At 42.2% G+C, this 26,128-nt stretch overlaps 1 protein-coding gene across 4 annotated transcripts; it reads left to right on the forward strand.

Annotated features, from left to right (window-relative positions):
• The first annotated feature begins 1,363 nt into the window (after nt 1-1,363).
• Nucleotides 1,364-25,036, forward strand: LOC137802649 (phosphatidylinositol-binding clathrin assembly protein-like). Of its 4 annotated transcripts, none has more exons than XM_068600676.1 (19): nt 1,364-2,362; nt 9,806-9,948; nt 10,984-11,059; nt 11,473-11,575; nt 12,056-12,149; nt 12,237-12,348; nt 12,983-13,089; nt 14,425-14,466; nt 16,275-16,360; nt 17,341-17,443; nt 17,915-18,048; nt 18,242-18,339; nt 18,530-18,670; nt 18,786-18,816; nt 18,917-19,052; nt 20,007-20,030; nt 20,500-20,556; nt 20,697-20,816; nt 21,719-25,036. In XM_068600676.1, exons 1-19 carry the CDS (start codon nt 2,233-2,235, stop codon nt 21,731-21,733), a joined length of 1,752 nt encoding a protein of 583 aa, XP_068456777.1. In that variant the 5' UTR covers nt 1,364-2,232; the 3' UTR covers nt 21,734-25,036. The 4 variants fall into 4 exon arrangements, with proteins under 4 accessions (XP_068456777.1, XP_068456778.1, XP_068456779.1 ...); XM_068600677.1 differs by having other exon boundaries at nt 18,557-18,670; XM_068600678.1 differs by having other exon boundaries at nt 17,380-17,443.
• The last annotated feature ends 1,092 nt before the right edge of the window (nt 25,037-26,128 follow it).

The raw sequence follows: 26,128 nt of genomic DNA on the forward strand, positions 1-26,128 counted from the left end.
GTTCTCAGCAGCTTTGTCCTTTCATGATCTTTAAATGCATCACGTCCTCTCAGCTCCACACATTTCACCCGCAAAATTAAGAAATCAGCCTCAACGTTGACCTGATTCAGACAACAAGCCTAAATAGAGCTGAAACAATACACTGATTAGTCAGCAGCTATTTGTTTCTTATAATTAACAAATCGTTTAAGTTTTTTTTTTTTTTTTCGCAAAAATTGCAAACATTCCTTCAGCTTCTTTTTTTCATACAATGATCAACATAATATCTTGGTTTTCCCCAGTTTGTGCCTCTCATGTATTACCCTACATTTGAATCACAGAGGTAACCATCAGTTTCTAAAAATAATTAACTCTCTGAAAATACCGTCAGAACAGTAGTAAGTGTCAATGTCACCCAGAGGGTTTTATATGGTTAATTATCTCTTTGAGAAACCGACAGTTACCTTTGTGACCCGTCAGATGCTAATACATAAGCGGTACAAACTGGGGCTCGGGGTTAACATGCTGATCAGATGAAATACGACATTTGAGGAGGTCACTTGGGGTTTCGCTATAAATAGCAGTGTCTTCATATCAAGTTTTTATTGTGTGACATTTCTTTGTGTAAAAAAGAGCATTTCCATGCAATTTCCAAATGATGTTTCCATACAGATTCCCAGGAGTTTTCTTTTGAACTATTTCCTTCAGCAATAGTTGCTGCAATGTGAGGTTCCTATAGAAATGTCTCCATGTGTCCTTTCAAACAAAACAGGAACCATAGCTGATTGCTCCCACATGTTATTTACTTGACCATGAAATGCCATCGAGACACAGACTGGGAATGTTGTTGGAACTAAATAAATCAAACTGGAACATTACCAGGACGTTTTTAAGTCCATAAGAAATGTCACCGAAGGGAGACCTTCGTATGAATGTATTGTTTAATCAGTAAAAACCATACACTATCTCTGTAAATTGTGGGGTCATAGCCACACTAATATAGATTAACAAACAACAGCATGAGATTGCCATTTTAATGTCAGAAAAATCACTACAAGATCCTCAGAGTCACCACCAGTTTTTAGTCATTATACGACTGCATGAATCACACTGAAGCATTGCACAAATGGAACATCTTGTGTTGATCTTATCGTGGATTTTCCTCCATATGTGTCTACATTTCATTGGATGGCAGGTAATCATGATTACTTTGCACATGACACCCCACATGCATGCAACGAGGTGATGACAGCTAAAGCCTTGCCTTGAAGACCCGGGACAACCTTCTGCTTTAAGATGCCCTCCCCGGACGCAATAAGTGGCCCAGTCACCCTCCTTTCCTAGTCACCTGATTCACGTACTGCCATTTTACACACAAGTTTGACTGACAGAAAAGAAATTCTGGAAAAAAAAACAAACCCCAACCTGAATTGGCCTATCGGCAACCTCAACACAGAAATACACCCTTTTGTAAGAAGATTAAAAAAAAACTGGGGAGAGAGAAAAAAAAAAAAATCAAAGCGGCGAGGTTAGATGCAGCCAGCGCGGGGAGCTGTGTGGATCCGAGAGGCGTTTGCGGTCCGATCTGTGCGTTGTAGCTTCAGAGGAGAACCCGTCCGAAGAAGAGGAGAAAAGGGAAAGGACAATGCTGTTTGATATCGTCTTTGAAAAATGAGTCTTCAGTCATAGGGGATGCCGCATAAATTTGATATTAATCACCGGTAGCGTTTCGATTATTGCCATCTTTATTTCCGATTCAGCTCTCGTGCGTATACCGCCGGCATCTCAGGGATATATTACAGTTTTCTGTAGTACACATTGTCTTATCTCATTAGAGGCTATTTTTGATGCAGGCCGCTCCAAATTATACATTTGATTTTTTTTTTTACATCGGCTAATCATTTTTCCCCCCCCTGCAACTGGGTCACCCTGAGGCTTTTCGACTGAATATTAAATGGTTCCCTGGATGTGACCGTCTTATGTTTTATTTGGCCGCCGCATGAATTCTCCCACCGGATCCTCGCCGGTGTACGCTGCTGTCCTCCACCTCCTCCTCCTCCTCCTCCTCCTCCTCCTGCTCAGACGGCCGATTCTCGCAGAGGGCACTACCCTCCTCCCTGCCTCTAAAGACATTTTGATCGTCCTCCCCGGTTTCCCCCACCAGGACTCCTCGATCACCACCACTCCGCCTGCCTCCTCTTCCTTTTCCTCCACCACCACCACCACCACCACCTCCTCCTCCTCCTCAGTAACATGTCGGGGCAGTCTTTGACGGACCGGATCGCCGCGGCGCAGCACAGCATGACCGGGTCTGCCATCAGCAAAGCCGTCTGCAAGGCCACGACGCATGAAGTCAGCGGACCCAAGAAGAAGCACCTTGACTGTAGGTTAAGCATGCCATCACTGGTTACTGTATCGATAGTATGCATGCATCATGCTACCAGCATCTTTCCTCACAAAGGATAGCTTGTATAAACAGCATCTGTTATGCTCCCCCCCCCCCCCCCCCCTTTCCCCTCTTCTCGTTCTCATCCGGCCCGGTTATGTTTGCAGCCTCTTTAATTAGACATCACATTCCCTTAGATTAAAATGGGATTTACGCATTAAATCACGTGCTACAGTGTATATGGCTATTAGTGTTACCAGTAAATGTGGGTATTCGGTGAGGGGCAGCCTGTGCATGTCAGTCAGTGTAAATAGGCCACTCTGGTTTGGTCTAATCATATTGCAACCAGCCGTTTTACAGTGTAGGCCTATCCATTATTAACGCCACTATCGGCGGCACTGGATTCTCTCTCTGGAGACCCTTCAGAACAAAATGTGCGTTATTTTCTGCAGCATCGCCAACATCTTCTCTTAGATTTCTATAATGTCACATTCAAGTTCACTGTCATGTCCTCTGGTGCATTACAGTCATTAATGGATGTGTTACTGCTGTCAGTCTTGAGGTGCTGGAGGAGCAGAGAGGCAGTGTGTGTACTGTATAGCTCTGCTGGTGGGTGTTACAATGAGGCGTTTGAGCAGACAGATTCTTTATCTCCACATTCTGCTAATTAGCAGTGTGTGCAAACTGCAGCAATTATGTACACATGGGAAAAGGAGGATTCCTCACATGTAGATTTGAACAGAGATTATTAGGTTAGCTGTGTTTTCTGCCTCACTATAATTACTTGACGTGATCGATGGAGAGCACGGGTAATCGATGGGGCCGGGAGTCAGTCACAGGCAGTAAGTCCGGACAGATAGAACCAACAGACAGACAGAGACGAGTGAATAGAAAGATGGCTAATCAAGAGGAAATCAGTCCGAGAGAAACAACAAGGCAGGTAGCCAAACAGCCTCAGAGTCAGTCATCCAGCTACACACACCCAGGCAGTCAGCTGGCAGGTTTGGCAGTGGATTAGTCAGTCATGTCCACAGCAGAGGTGACACTGGGAATTCTGGGCTCCCTCACAAGATGTGCCACCGGGCACCTCAACACAATACTTCTAAATCAGGCCTGTATCACTCTGCCATACAAAAAAGGCTATTAAAGCGAGAAAAAACACCCAGTGGGGGAGTTTGAAAAGGTTCAGAAATGCACTTATGATGAAAAAGCCCTTTTGTGACTTTTGAATCGCAACACAGAGTAATTACTTCTGCTTTGATTGCATACAAATCTTATCTTGATTGTGACCACCACTAAAAGCAAATTATCTCGGTTTTTCAATGTTACTGTTGTCGCCATTTATGAGGGTTCAAATCTCAGCTGTTACAGACGAGGATTTCTAAAAGTACATTAGCCAACACTGACTGTGATTTTCATTTTCTAAAGAAAATCAAGCCAATTGATGACCCCAAAAACAGTATTATCGTAAGTGCAGAAGAAAATAACCAGTTAAAGGGCATCAAGTGATTGGCACCATTATGGTTTTATTGTTGTGCTTCTTGCCGAAGCCACAGTTTTACAGGAACACAATACCCCCGCAGTTATTAAATGGCAGAAGGTCGTCCACCTTCAGCACCAGTCATAAGTTGCAGTCTCTTGGAAACCAGTAAATGTCACTTAACTCAAGGGTGAGAGCAGATCTTAAAATAGAACTGGTTCATTTACATGACACATTTTCATCTATCAAATGGATTGAAAGAAAAGGTCCATACTGCTGCTCTCAAGGACAATGACGTCTCTCGCATAATAGGTCAGTTCCTTCTGGTGGAGGTGGTCACACGAGGCGTTTCTGGCTCTTATTCTGATCATTAGTGGAATAAAAAGCTCCACGCCAAAGCAGAAACTGAAGGCCTGGCTCAATTCACCCCCCTGGAAGCCTGAATTGAATTTTTTAGCTGAATGAATGTTTTGTACATGGACCATTCAGATGCAGCTGTTCTAATAGACACTGCTAGCTTTCACAATAAAACACTTCCCATGTCCTTCTCGATGGGCCTCACTTCTCCATCTAGTACATGATATAACATAGGGCTCTCTGGCAGACACAGGATTTTTGAGGTTTAATGGAAAACGCATGGCGTTTGTAATCATGCGGTCAGTGGATCGACAGTAATCCCTCGACTGACTAAGAGGAAAGCGGAGGGCAAGTGATAATTGAATGCAAAGAAAAGGCGATGAACTCAACTGCTCTAAAGGAGCTCCTGATGAGCCAGTTGTACAAGACTGTGGGTCAAGCTCAGGTGTGAAAGTTCAGGTGTGTGTGACCCTCAGCAACTCCCCCAGACTGGAGTCTTTTCTTATGCAACTTTCCTGGTAAAAACAGTTTCATAAAAACTGGCAAACACTTAATCTGGGTGTTGAGGTAATAGAGGCGTGCAGGTCGCAGCAGGAATAAAAACAGAACAAAATAGACTTAAAGGAACATATAATGGAACAGAGGATGCTGGCAAATATTTAAAATTCTATCCACTGGAGCCAACTTCACATTTGCATCAGAACAAAAAGCACCTGGGCATTGATTCTGAATCGGTTTATCCGAGAGGTTTGATGAATACAAACAATGTCTCAATTGCCTTGAAAATATACTCAACTTGTTATAATCCCTCCCGGCACAGTGGAAAGAATAGATGAATTGCTGTGCCGTTGCTCCAAATGCAGTGCATGATAAATCAAACACATCGCTGGCCATTGAAGCTATTCAGAGTGCCTCACCGGCATCTCTTTTTGAATACAGTGTCATGACCTTGACAGAACGGTTGGTGACATAAACGGCCAATGTTGACTATTTACTACCTCACAGCAATGATGAGCATGACAGACGGAGTAATGGGATTTCACTTTCACAAGTCAGTATTCTGCATGGCTGAGATAGCGGAGAGCGGCGAAAGAAATAAGATGCATCACACATAGAATAGTAATCAGGCCAAAAATGACCTTCTGCCCTGAAAGCAACACAGCTGTGTTATTCAGCATATGATTTATTTGGTTGTGTGTCATGGCTGTAATAGAGATGTACCGCAGACGCAACAAAACGTGTGGCGAATAATCAAAGGCCTTATGTACCTTAGTGGCTACATGTTTGGCCTTCCAGCTAAATTAGGTGAAATAGTGAAGATGTTGAAATGAGGACAGAAGAAGAAGAATAGACGCCATGACTTCACAGGCGTGAATGCATACCTCCACATACTTACTCCCACATCTGTGTTAGTATAATGACCCCATCTTCCAATGCAATTTCAAGTCGCACAAATGACTCACTTTGTCTAAAGCCAAGGTCTTGAAACATCTTACATTTTGTATTACATTTAAAATACCTCTAGTCAAACATATTTTAATACACTTGTTTTACATTTTATCCTTACACATGTGGTGAATTTAACTTGATGACACCACGTTGCCGTTTTGTTATTTGTATTAACGTTTGCGTAGCGTTACCCTTAATCATATTTCTAATTGTGTTATTGATGTACATTATATCATTTGGACTGCAGCTTATCAATAATCTAAGTTGGCAGTCAATATTTCATCCCATCCTTCTGGCAATCTGTCACGCGGCTTTGATTAAATCCTTGCTGATGCATTATCACCCAAAGGAATGCATGCAGGTGGACCCAGCATTTGACTGGAAGTTTGAATGGCTTCGCTGTAATTGTATTAAAGTAAAGCATGAGTGCTTTGCTATTACTCTGTATAAAGTTAAATAATACATTTGAACACGTTATGATAGCTGCTCTCATAGTCTGTATTAGCCGCAGTAATCCTTTGTGCTGAATGCTAACAGCAGCATTTAAGACAGCTGGCCAAAAGTGTCCAAAAAAGACTTACGGCTGAAGTGTCGTTTCACTCTGAACTGAATTTGTTACATCTGATTGAGCAAACTGTCACAGGAAAAATAAAACATGCCACATAAATCCTCGTCAAATAGGTGCAATTTATTTTAATAATATGTTCATATATATAACATTTCCATGTCAATATATTCAAAATAAAAATTCATAAAAAACATATTGGAAGTTGGTGAGGATTTAAAGTTAAATGTGTGAAGCGAACCAATTTGTACATCTGTTAGCTCTGAATTAGCTCATACGTTCAACTAAGAAACAACATAATCCATCACAAATACAATGCAATGTATTACTAAATTGCATGCTTGTTAGACATCATGCATCTAAAATAGACACAGATTTCTCAAACGACCATAAATGACGCAGTTTGAAAAGGTAAAGTGGACCGACATGGACATTCATACAGCAATGCCGCTATTAGGCCGAAAAAGTGTGAATCTGGTCCCCCTTAATGTTCTGTTTGTTCCCTTGTGACAGGAAACGTGAATTAGCCAAAATCAATATTGTTCCATTAATTATTGAGTCAGAAAGGAAATTCACAAACCAACATTAACAATAAGTAAACCATGACTGAACGCTACTATTACCATGTACCATTTTTGATATTAATGCCTTGAAATTTAATTAGGAGAAATATTAAAAGTCCCTAATTATTTCTAGAGGCAAGTCCATTGTTCTACAGCAGTAAAGTCTGATTAATAGCGGTCTGGTATAAATAATAATTAGCATTTATGCATGTGGGACTTATTTAAAAAATTGTTTGAGAATTATTCAATGATCTTTAAACATGTTTTCTACATGTTTCACTTTCAGATACGGGAAGTACACAAACCTTTATATTTGTTCGTCATGCGGGGCAGCACATGTTATGACGTTAATGCAGCAGAGTGAGAGCCAGGCACGGCAGGCAAAGTTGGACGAGTCGATGAAGCCTATAATCAATATCGTGGGAGTTATTATCGTCTGTGTTGTTGCCCCTGAGGTTTTCACACTGCTAAATAACATAAGTAGTGAAGATGAACAGGATTGAAGCATTAGCTGCGGTGAACTGCCGGTGCTCCGGTTGCCTCTGACATGCATCAAACACTTAACCGCGGTATCAACTGGCACTCTTTGGTATCCAGCGTTTCAGTGGGCGCAGAAAACATCAGAGAGCTTTCAAATAAACCCTGATAACCTCTGATCCTGCGGAAGAAACAGACCACGGCTTTGCCTCAGAAATCAAACCTGGCTTGAAGTTTTCTCACAGTAACTCAGCATGCAAATGTTTCTCTCTCTGTCGCTCTTTGAAGACAAGTACACTTCCTCTCACTCCCCCAGTGGGTTCTCTAACTCAATTTGCATGCTTAAATTTAGTTTTTTTTTTAGTTGTCATTATATATGTTGGAGTTTTGCTCTTTTCTATGTTGTGCTCTGCTGCCAAATTCAAGTAGACGGCTTCTTGTCTTTCATTTTTCCATCTCATATTTGTGATTTATTCCTTTTGGTGTTTTATCACTTTGTTCCATCAGTAAATGAGGCATTTAATTCAAACTAACGTAATAATTAGATCTTGTTTCTGACCAAGTTTTAAATGATCTGCTCAATCTCACGTTTTCACAGTACAGAGACGATTGTGTTCCTCTGAACAGTGATTTTCAGAGCAGCATAGTGAGATAAATGTAATTGGTTTATCCATAAAAGATCTTTAACGTCATTGAAGAGATTGCATGAAGCCGCTCTAGAGCGCACAATGCAGTCCATTGACAACACAGTCCATTTACAACACGGTCCATTTACAACACAGTCTTAAGGCTTTACTATAAAACACATATGGTCAAGTTTCAGAGATAAAAAAATCTTTGTATTTGGAGAGTTTAACCTTTTCTTTTTAGTAATCCAACTAAATCCCAGCTAAATAAGCTTTGCTGAATGTGCAGTGTACAGGGCACATACATGTGTTTCTGCTATTTAAAAGCTTGGTTCCTAAGCAAGGAAGTAAATCTTTCAGATTAAACAGAGGCTGAACATACTTCACATTTTGATCCTTTGCGGGAAAAATCCTTGAAGAATTTAGGGTCTTGTTCCACCAATCTGACCTCATTGTTCGGTGTTCACTGCTGAATTTCAAATGACTTGTGTTTTTTGGGACATATTACCCTTAACATAAAACATAAACCTTCTCTCTCTTGCTTTTAAAATTGATCTGGTCTCCTGGTGGTTCTTCATTAAAAATACACTCTCAGACGACCATTTTGTCAGACCTTTTCAAACCAACACGCAGAAGAATGTTCAGCTATTTTACTTTACAACAGATAGTTTACAATATGAATGACTTTATCATTTGGTAAACATTGGAGTCAACTCTTATTCAGGCGGCAACCACTGAGTCTAAAAAGTGAAGCCAATGGGGAAGTCCGTTAAACGTGCATTCTCTCTAATGGCCATCAAGGGGCGACTCCTCTGGTTGCAAAATAAATCAGATTGTATAGACGTCTAAGAGAAAATGAATCTACCTCTCACTTTATTATCACAGTAAAAATAGTTTATGGTCTCAATCACTAGTTTCACATCTCTATCAATACAGCATAGTGTTCATTTAGTAAAATATTGTCCTATTTGGATTAAAATAGACAATAAAGCATGCTTTACAGCGCGCTACCTTGTAATTGACAGGTCCGGGAGGGATCTGTGCTTTCGTCTTACAACTTTCACAGTGTGTTTTATTAATTGTAATGTTTCGCTTGCCTAAAAATGTCCCGTTAAGCACCTTCTCATTTCACTCCTGGAGGTGGAAAACAAAATGGCGACGGTTAAAAATCAAGAATGGCGAAGGCTAAAATGCCAAAATGACTACATCCTATTTTTATATAAAATGTATGGTTTTGTTCTATTTGTTTGTTTGTTATTTGTTGCCAAAGATGCTTTGAAAGAAAACTGTGATTCAATATTCATGATAGGTCTAATAGTTTGACCATTGGTTTAACATACGCGTCCCTTGTTGTTGTTGAATTGACCTTGACGTAACTTTGCATCTTCTCAGTTGATTACTGGTATTTTGGTGGATAGTGGGTAGCACTGTTGACTATTGAATAAAAAACCACAATATGGATTTTGTGATACAGTACGTTCTAATTCATGTGTCGATTCAGTCGCTATCATTAAATAATAATTTATTCATTGATTTGAGTGCTGATATTGAGCGAGTCAAAATGAATGCACCGGTCGATAAGACTGCCTTCATCGAAGAGGTTCATTCATTCCATCGATTCTCAATAACTCAGCCCGTACACTCTCAAAGGTAATAAATTATGATATTGGCATGTGGCTGGTGCGTTTATTCACAGTGACTTAAAGTAAGTGAAAATACAGAGTTTGAGCTCAAGGACACATGAAGCTTCATAGCAGTCCAACCTGCAACTTTACAGATGCCCTGTAACCTCTAACCTCTTGGCCACACCCCTGTTTTTTATCATCTTTGTTTATCTTAAACCAAAACAATGATTGGTTTATTCTTTTAAAGCGTTCTCTGCATGTCCAGAATATTTGATGTTGTTTGTTTCGTGTCCTCCAGACCTAATCCACTGCACCAATGAGCTGAACGTCAGCATCCCCCACCTGGCAGACACACTGCTGGAGCGCACAGCAAGCAACAGCTGGATAGTGGTTTTCAAAGCGCTCATCACCACACACCACCTCATGATGTACGGCAACGAGGTGAGCAAACAGAAAATCCTCAGGATGACTAGAAAGTGGTTTTTCATCTTGACATAGCAAGCTTGTTTTATAGGATCAAATATGTTCTTAAGTGGCCTCAACAGAAGAAAAAATATTTAACATTTAAAAATGTTACGATGATGTCAATTTTCCATCAGTTAATGGACAGAAAACCAATCAAAAACAATTTAGATAGTCTATTCATTTTTGGGAATACTAAATACAGATGTGTTGCTCATGCAATTAGTTAGCTGCAGACCAACACGAGATGATAAACTATTAATGAAGCATTAGAAAAGTGCACATGGGAATCAATGAAAAGATGAAACAAAGACATTTCCGGTGCAATCTACTGCTCTCTGGGCCTCCGCCTCCATACACACAAACATGAAAAAGAGAGACTGATTGCCAATCGGCTAGCTCGAGTCATTGATCTGTCCGGAGACTGACATTTTGCTCACAAGGTTGGAGCAATTTCTCTCCAACTCTTGCAGCGACTTTCTCTGAAGCGGTGTCTTCCACATGTGCAACAAGGACTGATGATGTATACCGCTGACATTTCAATGGCCAGTGTGACAAATCACATCGCTCCGCGAGCTAGCGCACACCACAGGGGCCACGTCCCAAACATCAAACACGCTAAACGATGAGCGTCTCAGACCAGACAGAGGGATTGCGGCGGGGATCCTGACCCTCTCAAAGTTTTCAAACAACAAACTTTTTGCTGCACAAATAGGGACGCGGTGTTCTGTAACTGTAAGGGTTAAAGCCCCGAGCATCGAGGCTCAATGTCATGCATTTGTTGTCTAAACAGGATGCTGGAATGGGATCATTGTTCAATCTCACACCGACCTTGAAAAAAAGGGCAGCCAGCTCTCTGTGAAATGCTGGTAAAGCTGCAGTGCCTGTCTACAAACAAACCTTCACTTTGCGTAACACAGACGCTGTTATTGTGTCTGAGTGGACATACTGGATGTTGTCAGGGAACCGCATCAGATAAGCCACTAACTCAATCCTCTCTTTTTATTCCACCAGAGATTGATGCAGTACCTTGCCTCCAGAAACACACTCTTCAACCTCAACAACTTTCTAGATAAGGCTGCGCTACAAGGTGATTTAATGCTGTTTGGCTGTTCGTAAACTCAGCAGTGCTGTACGTCTAACATAATGACTTTATGTCTCTCCATGGCCCCGTAACGCTATCAATAAGCCCATTTCAGAGTTGATTTCGAAGGGAAGCTACGGTCCAGGATTGAAAAAACGACAGATAAATGTATCTTTTGTTGGAGACAAGAAGCTGCTGAATGTTACTGAAAATGGAAACACGTGACTGTAATTAAATATACTATATGATATATATGAAAAGCTGAATTTAAAAGGGCGCAAAGGCCAGTTTGGAGAAAAGCAGGCTGCCCGTGTAGAAGTTAGCCCACTTACTTTGAGGGGATGATAGCTTCTTAACCTGGTTTGACAATAGGCCGAGGTGATCTGTCTCTCACTGCAGCCCCCTCTGTGCCCCCGCAGGGTATAACATGTCGACTTTTATCAGACGCTACAGCCGCTACCTGAATGAAAAAGCCATGTCTTACAGACTAGCAGCAGTGGACTTCACCAAGATGAAGAGAGGGTAACAAACTCAACACACACGTCACATATACAGAGAGGAAGTATGGGCTTTATCAACCAAAGAGGACGGGATTGTTAATTTCCACTTTTCATCAGACGGTGGTCACACCAAGTGTTTTTTTTATTTTTATGCTTTTTTTTTAACTTTATAAAACATGTGATTCAACATCCAAAGGCTAAATCTGTTCGCTATATAGTCGATGAAGACAGCCAACATCGAACACTTTGTCTTATTTGACAATGTGTGGGTTGGTAGGCACAACAGACCCACTTGTATGTGCAGAAGCACTGAAAAAACAACAACACAGTTTTGTTATATATATCCCGTTTAAAGTGTGTGTTTTTGTTATGCTAGTCCACAAGAGTGTATATCTGAGGGACTTCCTTACACACGTACACACCTAGTCTACAGGCCTAATAATCCCTGTGTGTGTGTGTGTTGCATGTGTGTTTGTGTGCATGTATTCTTGTCTGCTACCAGAGCTGACGGTGTGATGCGCACCATGAACACAGAGAAGCTGATTAAGACTCTGCCAATCATTCAAAACCAGCTGGACGCACTGCTGGATTTCCAGGTAAAACATCTGGCTTAAAAACTCAACACTTGAATGTCAAATATTGTAAATCTTGATTCAATTTCATTTATTTCTGTCTTTCTCCAGCCAAACTCCAATGAACTCACCAACGGCGTGATCAACACAGCGTTCATGTTGCTGTTTAAAGACTCCATACGGTTGTTTGCTGCTTACAACGAAGGGGTCATCAACATGCTGGGTACACCACACATACAATACAGCCGATACAGCAGTATTCATGCACTAATCTGTCTCACGAGCCTGACTCACTGGATGTAGACTGCAGGTATGAGCCTGCCATTGGCCGGCAAGACTATGGTGATTAATTTAAAGGAATACCAGAATGTACCAGAATGACAATGTGTGGAACCAGACCTTGCTTTAGCGCTGACACAGCGCAGTTTGGAGATAGGTCTGGCTATGCGAGACTTAACAAGACTGCGACTCCACTCAATCCTTCCTTAAAAGGGGAAATCAATTTATCCTCCGACTGTATCTGTGTCCAATTTAAGATCACCTTCTTTTCTTCCATTAATTATTAAGCCAGTGAGGAGTCAGGGGACAAGAGCAGACTTTTGAATGACGACTTCAAATTAATTAATTAATTGACTTGATCTAAAGGACTTCAGCTAAGGTTAAATAGTTACTTGGACTCTATGAGGAATCTAATTGAGCCTACATCTGCTCCAGATGTGTGGGATTATCAATGCCAGGTTGCTTTCGAAAGCCTTAAAAAGAACGATATACACTTTCTAGTACCTCAGTGGGCTAGATGATGCTTAACCCCGATTTGTCAATGAACAGTGTGCTGATTCTGGTTTTCTGATGCACAGAGAAATACTTTGACATGAAGAAGAACCAGTGCAAAGAAGCGTTGGAGATCTACAAGACTTTCCTCAACAGGATGACCAAACTGTCTGAGTTTCTCAAAGTGGCAGAGGTAATGTTCGTTTGTCCTGCTGCTCCTCCACGGAGGAAACAGAGTTATACGCCATGGAGAGGGCGAGAGTATCTGTCTGGGGCGAATCTCGACGGCCTCCTATAAAGGCATCACCATGTTCAATTTTAATTTCATCCTGTTTCTCTGAAGAATTTTACCTGAATAGAAAATCCACTTAAACCTGTTGAGATTCGCTCCACACCTCTGTTACCCTTTGGATCTGATTTACGGTTGTTATTTTCAACCTAAAACGGACCGTAGATCAGCGTCCAGGGGATCTCCTTAATCTTCCTAAGTCTTTTTTTGCCTCTAGATTTCCCTCCTGTTTCTGTCCTTCTCTTGCCCTGACCAGGGGAGGGGGTGACTCCATGACAAGTGATTAATGGCTGAGTCTTAGTCTATCAGGGAGTCACTCATGTAGAGCTTCGAGTTGAGGGACCCCTCGCGTGCTGCCTGTTCACATGCCTGCACTGCATGCCCAAGCAAGCTCTTTTTCTATCTCTATCTCTGTCCCCTTCCTCTTATTTTTATTTCCTCCCTTTTCTTAAAAAACCCTGTTATAATGGCTGTTTCCCAGTAAACAGTTGCCGTTCTCGCTAGACTGAATATAAACAGTGTTATCCTGCTTAGATTTATCCCGTGCGCCATCTTCAAAAGCTTTCTCTCTGCTTGGTTTCGTTCCTATTTGGAAGGTTTGGGGTGCAGCCTCTCGATCCAAAGAAAAAAACTACAACAGACTAACGTTGACTTTAAGGACCCATTCATTTTATCTGTCTAACAAAATGTGTGTTTGTCTGTTTGTGTGTCATCTGTGCCCCCCCCTTTTCTCTTTCTGTTCAAAGTCAACATTAGTTGAGTGTCTTCCTTTTGGATGTTTCTTACCTCGCAGTCACGTGACCTGTTGTCTGCCCTCTCTGCCCTGCCTGTTCAATCAGTCGGTGTGCTCAGCATTCATTTCAAACCAGTCTCCAGATCTCAGTGTGTTTGTGCGTGTGCGTGTATTTATAAGTGTGTGTGTACATAAACTGTGTATATGTATATATATATATCGGTGTTTGTATGCGTGTGCATGCGCCCTCCTCCTCTGTTGTCTTTTATTTGTTTTCCTTTCCAGCCACTGCATGAAGTAATGGATGCTTGAGTTTGATTCTTCTTTCTCCCTCCTCCTCCTCCTCTTCCTCTTCCTCCTTCACACGCCTCTTCCCTTTTTTTTATAATTTGTTTTACTCTGTTGGATTTTTTGGTTTATTCCTTGTTTTATTTTTACATTTGGTTTATTTTTTATTTTGCCTCCCTCCTCCCTCCCCTACTCCTCCCTCCTTTTTTGTGACACAGCGAGTTGGGATAGATCAGGGCGACAGCCCCGATCTCACACAGGTCAGTCTACATCTCATCTCAATCAGTCAATCAACCAATCAGTCAACCAGTATTTAAATCCGTCAAGTCAATCCCATAATGCTTCATTCTAAGCGCTCCCGTTCCCTACTCACCCTACAGACCTGCCCACACTGCAGCTGCCATGTCCTCCTCTCTTCTTCACTCTCCTTAACTTCTTCGCCTTTTCTCCTTTTCTCTAGAATAGAGAGGAAACAATAAAATGAAGACCTGCTTATAGCCTTGAAGCACATATATTTATCCCCAATTTTTAAGCATTTCGCGCAGGAATGACATTTTTTTCATAATCTAAATCTTTGCGAAACAAATTTTACTCTTGGTTAAGATTTTGAAAGCAGCTGTATGCAGCTGAATATTAAAAGTTTTTAGCCTCTTTTTTATGTGCATATTTCTATTTTAGACATCCATGACCGGGGCTTATTATTTCCACAGCAGTATTTCTGGCATTTTCACAGTGTAAATATCAAGGCTTGTCTCTTCATTGAAAGGCTTATCATATAAATAAGTCAGCACAGCTTTATGAAATAGGTTTTTGCCCATATAAGCAGTGTTCAAATCATTTCCCTGGAAAGATTATGTCCCGTTGCATTAGCTGTGGGGAGAGCAGCGAATGGTTTTTATTAAATAGGTCTCTGCAAATATGACTTGGATAGGTGTACATAATGCCATCATAAGCACTGCATATCATGCTGAAGGCCGCAAATACAAAGCATCCTTTTCAGTGGAACCATAATTGGATGTTTACAAATGTGAGAAATCAGGTAACGTGCTGAAAGGGGAGAAGTTTTTTGAATTAATGTCATGTCTGTAGTGCTTAAGAAGACCTTATATGCCCTTATTCAACAACATAGTGACCCATGCCTTTACTGAGCTCTAGATATGTGTCTGTTTTACTTTTAAACCTTCAGCATATTCTAGATTTCTCTGAAGAAGGATATCCAGAATTCACATTTTACTCTCTTTCCCCCTTAAAATAAGTATATGAGAAATCTTTTCTTTGCTTGTTGTGTTTTCGTTGTGATCTCTGGTGCTGAAATGTAAGGCTCTCGATGAAAAACATGGTATCACATAATGGTTCAAATGAACCCATCCATCCCTTTTGTTTTACAATAAAGAGTGCTGGCCCGCTGCTCGATGTGTATACCTGCTTTTTCACCAGATGTTTTACATTTCACTGAGTTAACTTTCTTGGCTTCCAGTGGGATCCAATTGTTGTACTTTGCTTTCGCTGCTGCCTAATTTCCAAAATAAAAAAAAAAATATGAATACGTTGATTTGACTTTTACCCTAACGTGGAATCCACCAGTTAACTCTTGATTTTTGGACTGTGATTTTCTTTACCCGTGAGCGTGTGTAAGTGTGTGTGTTTAAGATAGCGTTTGTGCACTGCTGGCCTCTGCATGGGCTCGTTAGACGGTTCAGAGACGTGTTTGTGATGTTTCTACTCTGGAGCCCTGCAGAAACAACGCTCTGCTGCTCTGTCCTGACCTGTCAGTCCCGCTGTGGACTCGTTTGCATGATCCAAGGCTGACGTTTGCATGCCGGTGAACCAAACCTGATGAAACCAAATGCAAAAAAAAAAAAAGAACAAACAGCTGTTGTAGAGTAGATTATGAATTTGAGGGTAATGTCTTAACTTTTGCTGCCGCTTTGTGCGCGTATGTGGGTGAGTGAGATGAAATGAGGAGGTGAGGCGATGGGAGTGAGAGAAAGCGGTTTGTCCCATTTTGTCCACTTGGCTGTGGTTCTAATGATACCCCATCAACCCCCCTCCCATTTACACCCTTCAGGCTCCCAGCTCTCTCCTGGAGGCTCTGGAGCAGCATCTAGCCTCTCTGGAGGGCCGGAAGCTCAAGGACCTGTCAGCAGCAAGCAGGTAAGATCTGACCTCAAACACACTCCTCAGATCTGCTGCGCCAGACACCTCATACTAAAGTAAAAAAAAAAAAAAAGGTTAATTAACGTCTGCTCTGAGTAAACAATAGCTACATTAAAATGTGATGAAATTATATATGATTGTTAAAGGGGATGACACATTTAGGCTACACAAATGTTTTATTAGATGTGAACATTCTGTATACCCAGCACAAGAGCTCCAAAACCCACAGTAAGTTATATTTAATAGATTCATTTAATAGCCCAACACTTCTTATAGAATGAAGAAGGCAAGGCAGCAGCAGGCTGCACACTGTAAACGGTCCGTGCAGCCTCTCTGTTGTCTCAGCATGTGTCCACTCAGCCTCCTTAGGCTGTACAAAAAGTTGGAAGTTAATTTTGCGAACAACGCAAAATCATATTTCCTTGGAGCTTTCACTGGCAAAAGTTTGTCTCTCACCTTTTCATTTAAAAAAATGTCTCCGTTTTGTGTCCCCGCCTCAGAGGAAGCGTTAGCTGACAGTGAAAACAGACTTGTCTATGATGGTGTGTCCTGATTGCCGTGGGACCACAAGCTCTCTGAGGCTCAAATAGGTTTAAAATAGCTGTGTTGAATCACTGCTTTATTCAGCTTGATGCAACCTTTTGCGACCTACCATAACACTAACCATGACGCATAACGATGTCTACCTCCATTTATTTCATTGTTGTGCATTCATGTTCTGTTCCCTATGAATCTCAATTACTTTCCTCGTACCTTTCATAGTGTATCATCGATCATCTAGTCATACTATAAATGTCCAATACTTTCTGATCTCTTAACTGTTTGGTTTTCTCAAAAGTGAGCATAAGAGCTGCAGGAGTGTAGCCTTGTTAAAATAAAGTAAAGGTCACAAAGCATTATAAAGTCCAACGTAGTAAAAAAAAAAGAGCGTAGTCAAACGAAACAAAGCAATGTGTGTCTCTGCGTCACACCTTTAGATCCAACACCTTGTCCAGTGCAGTGTCCTCTCTCTCCAGCACTGGGATCTCTCTCAGCCGCATGGACGACAAGACAGAAGACAACCGACTGCAGCAACACAAGGTGAGACATGGAGACGAGGTTAGACGGCCAATGTTACACACAAACAATACTGTCCTCCATGAAACCACGGTGTGATCGTTGTGAGTTCACGTACTTTTACACAAATGAAGCTTTCATGCGACACTGACACCGTTTTCGATTGTGTGAAGCGTACGTGAAGTCTTTTTGTCCTCCACACTGCTGTTGGAGTTGAATGGACATGTGCATTAGTCCTGCAGTACAGTGCAATACACTGTCTGTGTTTGGCTGCTGGCCCGTAGCGTCGAGCTGCACAGAGAATGACAATGAAGTCACAATCTCAAGACCCTCTGCAGTGGATTTCTCATTCAAATAGAGAAGCACCCGGGGATGGAAATGTTTTGAATGGCTACATTTGATTTGGTTCGTTTTCCCGAGCAGGGTTAACGCGGTTCGTGTGCGCTTCACAAGTATTTACAGATCATAATATACTGACGCTGCTTCCCGTTGCAGGAGGACAGTCATAAGGTGAACGATATTCAGACACCCAACGTGTCACCCAGCACCCAGTCAGTGGGCAGTGCCAACAGCAGCGGTGGGGCCACAGATCTCTTCTCCAACTCACCAATCGTACCAGTCAGCAACCAGTGAGTCTAACATCTGCAGTGTAACGCTGCGACAAAGGGAACGTCATCTGTTTGTTGCAGGAAGACTGCAGCTCTTCAACAAGAGGCCTGGCGGTCATTATCGATCAGATTTGTTTTTACTGATCTTTTCTGGTTACATACGAATAAAATGAGAAACAAAGCGGTCCTCTCGTCCCGATTTTCCTCTCCACAGTGTGCCAAACCTGACCAGTGAGCTGTTCACCCTGCAGCCAAACTACACCCCAATCCAGACCACACACACTGTGCCCAACAACAACAATGCCTGGGGAGGTAGGGCTGGATACACAACACACACACACACACACACACACACACACACAAACACACACACACACACAATCATGCAATAATACAAGGAAGCATGCAAATAAACACGCACGATTCAGAGCTGGATCAGCTGTGACAGCTATGTCCAGTTGCTTCATGCTCTTGACTCATTTCCCCTCGTTTCTCCTTTCATGTTCCCATGGTAACCTTTGGATGTCAGGCGACCTGCTAAAGCCAGCCCCGCCCGCTCACATTCACAGCCCTGGAATCCATATGCACTCTGGGAAAATGTTGCCCAATGATTTGGACTCTTCATTAGCCAACCTCGTTGGTAGTGAGTATGCAGGATCTCGTGAAATATTCAGTCACCGCTTCCATTTTGATCTGTCATCCTTCTGCCGCTCTGCTTCCCTTCAGCTCATGTGTTTGTTTATTTTCCTTTCTCTCAGATCTGCAGTTTGGGGGGATGCCAGCTAAAAAGTGAGTGGGTTTTCCTGACATCTAAGACTTCGCCACAAGCAGATGATTCAGCTGTCTGTCCAATTCTATCACTTTTTAAACTCTTTTTATGATTCATTAGGCCGGAGCTCCAGTGGAGTCAGCTGGTGGAAAAGAAGCCAACAGGAGGCTGGCAGTCAAAAACAATGTGCACCAGCACCAACTGGACTCACACCACCCATCCCATGGCACCTGCACCCATGCCCGTCCCTCAGATGGTAAATTAAAAGCTACATTTGCACGGTTGTCAATTGTTTTGTGTGTGTGTGTGTGTGTGTGTGTGTGTGTGTGTGTGTGTATGTGGCATCGCAGCTTGATAACTCACAACTCACTCATTCTGTTAGTGATGAGCAGGACACTTCATACTATTAGGAGTGGGTGCATTCCACTGCTGTGAAAGATTAAATTCAAGAATAAAAGCTATTCGGTTCACGTTGATGTAAAAAAAAAAAAAAGGCTGCCAGTGTTTTGGTATATTTTGTCAGAAGAAGAAGAGAAAAAAGTGTCATGAAATCTTAAGTAAAGAGGTAGAAATGAAGCGTTGCCAATTGCCAGTACTTTCACTATTTCAAGGGTTAGAGTGTTAAAAGACATGTAACATCTATTTTTGCCGTCTTGCCTCTGGGAGTTACAAAATAACTATTAAATTAAATGAAAATGGCAATACAATCACTATATTATCTAGGGTCAGGGCTGTGAATGTGGCCATTTTGTCAGAGAAGCACTATCTAGCAACAGGAGTTTGGTATTGTGTATTCATTTGGTGTCATCCATCATTCTGTCAGAGAAGTCAGTTTCTCCTAATAGTCATATATCTCATTCTGAAATGAAACTCATTAAATGTACCTGTTGGCCAAATGTAACTTTCCACTGCTCTCAGGGCTTTTTAAAGGAGATCCCGAATGTGTGTCTGTCCTTTGTGCTCCACTCTAATTATCCGCAAGTCTCTTCCATTCAATCTGGTTTCATCTTTTAATTTTCGTCTGATTGACCTCGCGACTCAAACTGCTCATTTATTCAACAAATGGCTCGGAAAGCCGGTGGCAGGACAGGAATTTAAAGCAGAAGTCTTTTGAACATGAGGAATGGGCAAAGGTCTGGTTTATCTCCTCTGCTCATGTAGAGAAAGGGCTGGTATTGTTGTAACTCTCTTTCTCTGTATCCCTCCACAGAATGGGATGATCTATACTGGCTACGTAAGTACATTTATTCACTCCACCTTCCCTTCCCTCCTCTTTATGTCGTGGATTTAATCCTGACATCCTCTAAAAACCTCTTTGCTTTTTTTTATGCTCGTGACACTTTTCTTATTGGGCTCTGTATTGTTGATAATACATGAATTATCAGAGGAAATGGGAATCATCTTTGCTCATTGTGCTGCCTTGGCATTGTGTTTCATCCCTTGTGGCTGCCAATCTTTTCCCTCAAGTCCACGTTGTAAGTTATTGCAACTCTTTTTGTTGCTGAGGATTCGGTGTCTCGCTCCACAAAAACAAATGTGAAAGAGAGTCAAGACATGTCTGTCTTTGTTGGGGGAATTCTTTGACAGGTTAGACATGAGGCTGAGAGTATCAGGATTATATTAGTAATCAACTTTCAGGTCAAGTTTTAGACTGGACCTCAGCCAGAAAGTGGTTTATTATTTTCCTCTCCTTCTTCCAACAGGCTCCTGCACCAGTGGCTTTTCCTATGACGTCACCCCAAGTGCCTGTGTATGGAATGGTAAAGGACAGCTTTGATCTCAATCCTTCATCCATACTCAGACGGCATGACTGGCGATGACTCGAAATCTGAAACATTGTGTTATCTCCTGTCCACTCTCCATCTATTGCCAATCCTTCTCCCACCTGTCCGCTGACCAGCTCCCTCCTCAGATGAGTCATCAGATGGGGGGTGTTCCCATGATGCAGCCGCAGACTGTCATGTACAACCAGCCGGTCCTGAGACCCACCAATCCTTTTGGACCCATGCCGGGGACACAGGTAACACACACACACACACACACAAACACACACACACACACATATTTGTGCATATGCCACATATTGTATTGATAAGTAAGTAGTCAGACATGTTGGGATATTTGCTCTCTTAGTGAGAGTCAGATGAAAAGATGAATAACTCTTACATATTTGTTTGTTCGTTCAATATTCTGTTAACATCGCTCAGGAAATCCCAGTTTATCTCTCAGTATATGTAGACGTGTTTAGGAGAAAATAAAGAAGGTGTCAGGCGAAACAATCCAAACTTAAACTTGACTGAACATTGGGCTTTTAGGGTGTGTACCTTAAAGGAAAGTAGTAGCTATCACCATTTTTCTGGAGGATATTGAACATTTTTTTGGGAAGCGTAGGAAATGACTAACTTCAGCAGAACTGAAGAAGGCACACTGCAAAAACTACCTGGGTAGACCCAGTAAGATTAGGACATCCTACATGTAAACCTAACTATAGCAGCATAAAAACAATAAAGATTAGACTTTTACCTGGATGTGCTTCCTGTTTGCATGTCTTCTGACATAATGGAGCACTCAGTCATAGCTAGTTTTAACGACTGATAAGTAATGTCAAGGTGAGGACACTCCCGAGAAGCAGCATCAATCATGTTGTCACATAATTGAACAAGTGTGAAGATAGTGTTTTACACAGCGAGTAACCGTCAGTGGGTACATCCACAAGACTCTCAGGAGAACAAACAAGTATATTTTGACCAATTATTTACAACATAACGGGAGGAGAATAATTGCTGACTGAGCACTCACGCCCATGTAAAGCTGTTTTTCTGGCACTGCGGCAGGTAATATGCTTGTTAGTCGATGCCTGAACACTTGATGGGGTGTTTTGTCAAACTAAATTACTCTCCATTCTCCTCCCATCCTCCGCAGATGCACTTCATGTAGGGATGATGTTGTAACCATGGCAGCAAAGCCAAGAGAGAGAAGGCGAGAGGAATGAGATGGAAAGAGAAAGAGCGAAAGAAAACAAATCCAGAACCAAATCCAGTGCTGGAGGAAGAAAGAGGAAGACGTAGAAGAAACGGGAGGGGAGAGGAAGAAGGAGAGGAGGACCAGAGGATGGATAAAAGATGAAATGCCGTATCTGATTCCATGTAGCCTCGACATCTAATCTCCTCTCCTCTCTCCATGTGGCTAATGATCTCTCTGTCTTTTAATGGGGTACCAGAGGCTCCGCATCAATCCCACTCATCCTCTGTTTGATTTGCCAATTAAGACGGCGATTATGACCTGCGATGACAGCTCTATGGAAGTGCAGAGGCTCTACTGCCACTTCCTGACCTCCTCATCCTGATCATTTCCTGTATAGAAAACGTACCCACTTCAAACTCGGAGGACACGCGCCTCTTTCTCTGATTGGATTGTTTGCTGGCACTTTACTCAATGTGAACTTTGCCAAGGGTGTGTGTCTGTGTAGGTGATTTTAGCGTCTTGTTCAGATTGGTTCCTGGTTGTGTGTCATTCATCACCTGATGTCAGAAGTAATCAATTTGAATGTGTGTGTGTGTGTGTGTGTGTGTGTGTGTGTGTGTGTGTACGTTTCCTTTTTCTACATTTCAACGTGCTGCATCAACATTACCGTTTGAGTCTTTTTATGAGCTCCATTTGTTCTTGATTGCCAACTTCACATCAAAGATCCGACGGAGCGATACTTTGTGGGTGCGCCTGTGAGTGTGTGGATGGACGTGGCTGTGTCGGGTGTGTACTCTATGTGTTTCTCTTTTGGTACCTGATGTCATTATTGTGTTGCCAGGTACCAACGTGTTACTGCACTGGAACTAACTGATGAAAGCACTGAGCCAGATCCAGGCATCGCATTTGGATGTAAACAAACCTCATACACTAACTTTGCTACTTGGGGTCGTGCTGTACACACTTTGTCATTTGTCCTCCCCCTTCTCCTCCTCCTCCTCCCCCTCCTCTTCCTCCTCTACAGCTGTGCAATATCATGCAATCTCGTTACTGTCTTTTCCACCCATCTGTAGGCTGTTTAGAAGGCTGTTTCCTGCTGTAGTGTTGTTGTTTGTCCACATCAGGTTTCTGTACAGAATGATGTTTTACTTTGTTTTCTAACTTGTTCTGTTATACACGTACTGCTCTAAAAGTAGTGAAAAATGCACTGAGCCAGACAGAGTTGACTGGATGCTAGGAAGGCGGGGTTTCTCAGTCTTTGCCAATCAGAAATGGTCTGAATCCCAACTGTATGATTTCCTCCCTGTCCTGATTCGTCCTGTTCAAAATGAGTCTCTCGTGATGTCCTTTACACTCCAGAAAAACTGGAAAGGGGAAATTACTGCAGCGGGTGTCTCACCTCCACTCGAAGTGGTCAAAGACACCGCAACCACAGAGAGGGCTTCGCTAATTTAGTGTTAACATTTATGGACAGGACAGCTAAAGGTCAGTCGGAGGCGTCGAATGAGGGCCAGACTGTCGTCAAACGACTGAGGGTAATGTCTGTTGATCCGGACCCTAGTGATGCTGTGACGGCATGCAGATTAATTCAGACAGCCAGACGGGAGGCTTTAATGAGACGTTAAACGTTAATGTGGCTTTTGCTGGCAGACCCAAGGTCAAGTTAGACCCACAGACAGACGGTATATACATTTATATATAGCACAAACCTTCAAAGAGGGGACAACGCTCTGCTGCACAAAAACCTAAAATCATTGCTGGGATGTACAGTTGAAAGGGGCAATAATCGATTGGGGATGAAGTCGTTTTCTATTGATTGTGTCTGTTCTATGTACATGTACTGTATGTGTGTTTGTGTGCACACGCCTTCCCTTAGAGATACACAGGGTCGAGTTCCTCGGTTAGAGATGAACGGTCTCTCGTGAGCTGGTAGTGTGCACAACTTAGCAGTGAGTGTTATTGTGGCCGTGTCTCAGTCTGTACAACCCAACATCAAATTAAGGTGGTTCCAAGGATCACTCATCTGATGAAAACAACGCAAAAAAGCCCCGAAGTCGTCGGCCATGGAATCTCAAAGTGAATCGGAAAGCTGGAGCTGCACACGCTTGTGATTCTCACCGAAATCGTCAGAGAATTGCAACTGTCTGGTGGCGTTTGGTTCTGATGCTTTAACTGTAACTGCTGGCTACGCAAAAAACAACCTCCCTGCAGCTACGACTCTACTACCAGCAGAGAGACTTCAGTTAGAAATCGTCACCAAGCAGGCAAATATTCTCTGAGGTTTCTCACCAAAAGGCCAGCTGACATTTGGAAAAATCGTCATTTCACCCTCTTCCATTACTCCTCATCCCAGTGGTTTGTCTTTCTCCGTCAGCTGAATGCTCTTCTCATTGTGCACTTCACTCCCACGACGCAGCTCCATCCACCCTGGGCCAACCCCTGACTGTTACCGTGTCCTCTGTATATAGGAAATGCCGTTCATGTGTTTTTAGACGTGCTCTCTCTGTAAAGTGATCGAAGCCCCATTGGATGACGTACTGTACGTGGGACAATTTATTGCTGTTTCTGTGTTTGAATGGTTGTATTTTGAAGGTGTCATCATCCAGGGATGTGTGGGAGGGGGGGGTTCGATGTTTGTGATGTTTGTGTCCATCTCGAGGAGGAAGTGGGTGGGATCGAGGGGTCAAAGGTACACTATCACAACTGGTCTATACCAAGAGTGTCTTCATCGAGGAAGTGGACAGGACAGGGTCTGTCCTCTTCGAAACAGGAACATTTTTTTGCACCAAAGTCATCATCAAAGCGCAGCTTCTTCTTATTCAAGGTCACTACGGATGGATGATATCAGAACTCAAAAGATTTTTTGTGTTCTTTTATTTTTAGAGACAAAGAAATTGTCTTTTTTTTGCATGATTAAGTGTCGTCTTTTTATTGGCTTGTGTGCCCGGTAAAAGCATGACCATTGTGTGAACTCTCACTTACCGGTGTGTTTGGAAAACTTTAAGGAAATTTCTCCATGAGATTTTTTACTTACCTCTTGACATGAACGTTCATTGACATTCATAATCAACTGTTTTACAATGTAGGGTCCGTAACTCTTTGAAGGCTGCCTCGCATGCAGAAATGCAACTTGCAAGTAACCCATCAAACTTCAAACCCAGTTACCATAACTGCATATTTGTAAAACACCATGGATGTCAATGCCAGTTATCACCTAGCTAGCTAGACATTGCAGTCTTGTAAAATCGCTCTTTATTAAAACGTTGCTATTTTCAATACGTGTTTGAATGCTCGCTCCTTTTTCATACTATGCCAGCAGCATCATGGGAGGTTGTGATTGAAAGTCAAAGTACTGTAATATGTGTTTGGTCTGGTCAACATTGTGTGGTGTTTTTAACGTGTTTGCCCAGTCTTGTCCTGTCTGTTGCCATCAACTGGACTTATTCTTTCCCAGCCATCCTCTTAAAGCACAGGCTGGTTTCCTGAAAACAGGCTTTGATTAACCGGAAGCTTCAACTTTATTTTTGAGACGATTTCGGCAAACCAGGCCCAGAAAGTGTACAGACCTGGACAGGAGTTTAGAGATCTATGGCATCATTTTTTAACTGCAGATAAAAACTTCAGAAAACATTTCAGAGAACATTTCCATCAGCCATGTTTCTGTACACTATATTTTATTGTGACTCAGTTTCATTTTCCTTAATTTTAACCTACTAAAGTCAATGTAAGGGACATGGCATAAAAGCTATAAAGCAAAACTAAAAGTTGTGGTTTTAACTCTAGGGGTTGGATTTCCTGAAAACATTCTCAGACTTAGAGCTGCTTCAACCGTTGAGTCTGTTTGTGAAAGTCTAATAAAAAGTGCCCTAGTATCTACGTAGATTGTCAACGCACACAATACTTCTACCTGCACTCTAACTTTACAAAAAGGACATCAGAGGTTAGCTTCAAAGGGGTGCTTCCTGTATAATCCATACTGGAAGACTCCCAAGACCATTATCAACCGTCTGTCTACAAAAGAAGAAGACCTTTGTATTCATCGCTGAAGCTACTTCACAGAATAATCTGGCGGCTGGAAACCAGACTTGCGTGTTCGAGTAGAAACTGCATTTCCATGTTTTGCCAGTGAAAGGCGCATGATGTCGATGCAGTTTCGCGCTCAACCCTTCGTCCATTTAGGTGCATAGGCCGACTCACCACATTACCTCAGTATACCCTCAGTACGGTGTATACTGCACTCGCTACACTCATCCCGTGCTCTAGTGTCCATCTGTAAACTGTTCATTGTTGTTGAGGGCATGAAACTCAGCAGTGTCCTTGAAATGTCTTGTAAGCAGGGAATGAGGTTCCATACATTCAATGTCTTCA

The sequence above is a fragment of the Clinocottus analis genome, unplaced genomic scaffold, assembly GCF_023055335.1.
Source record: "Clinocottus analis isolate CAN_PGR_092001 unplaced genomic scaffold, fCliAna1.0.p SCAF_5, whole genome shotgun sequence".
NCBI lineage: Eukaryota > Metazoa > Chordata > Actinopteri > Perciformes > Cottidae > Clinocottus > Clinocottus analis.

Bases quoted from the DNA above. Each gene is read 5' to 3' on its own strand.
- LOC137802649 (XM_068600676.1), top strand. From the start codon at position 2,233: ATGTCGGGGCAGTCTTTGACGGACCGGATCGCCGCGGCGCAGCACAGC. The intron at 18,817-18,916 runs GTGAGTGGGTTT...ATGATTCATTAG, and splicing joins GGGGGGATGCCAGCTAAAAA to GCCGGAGCTCCAGTGGAGTC. The intron at 20,031-20,499 runs GTAAGTACATTT...TTCTTCCAACAG, and splicing joins GGATGATCTATACTGGCTAC to GCTCCTGCACCAGTGGCTTT.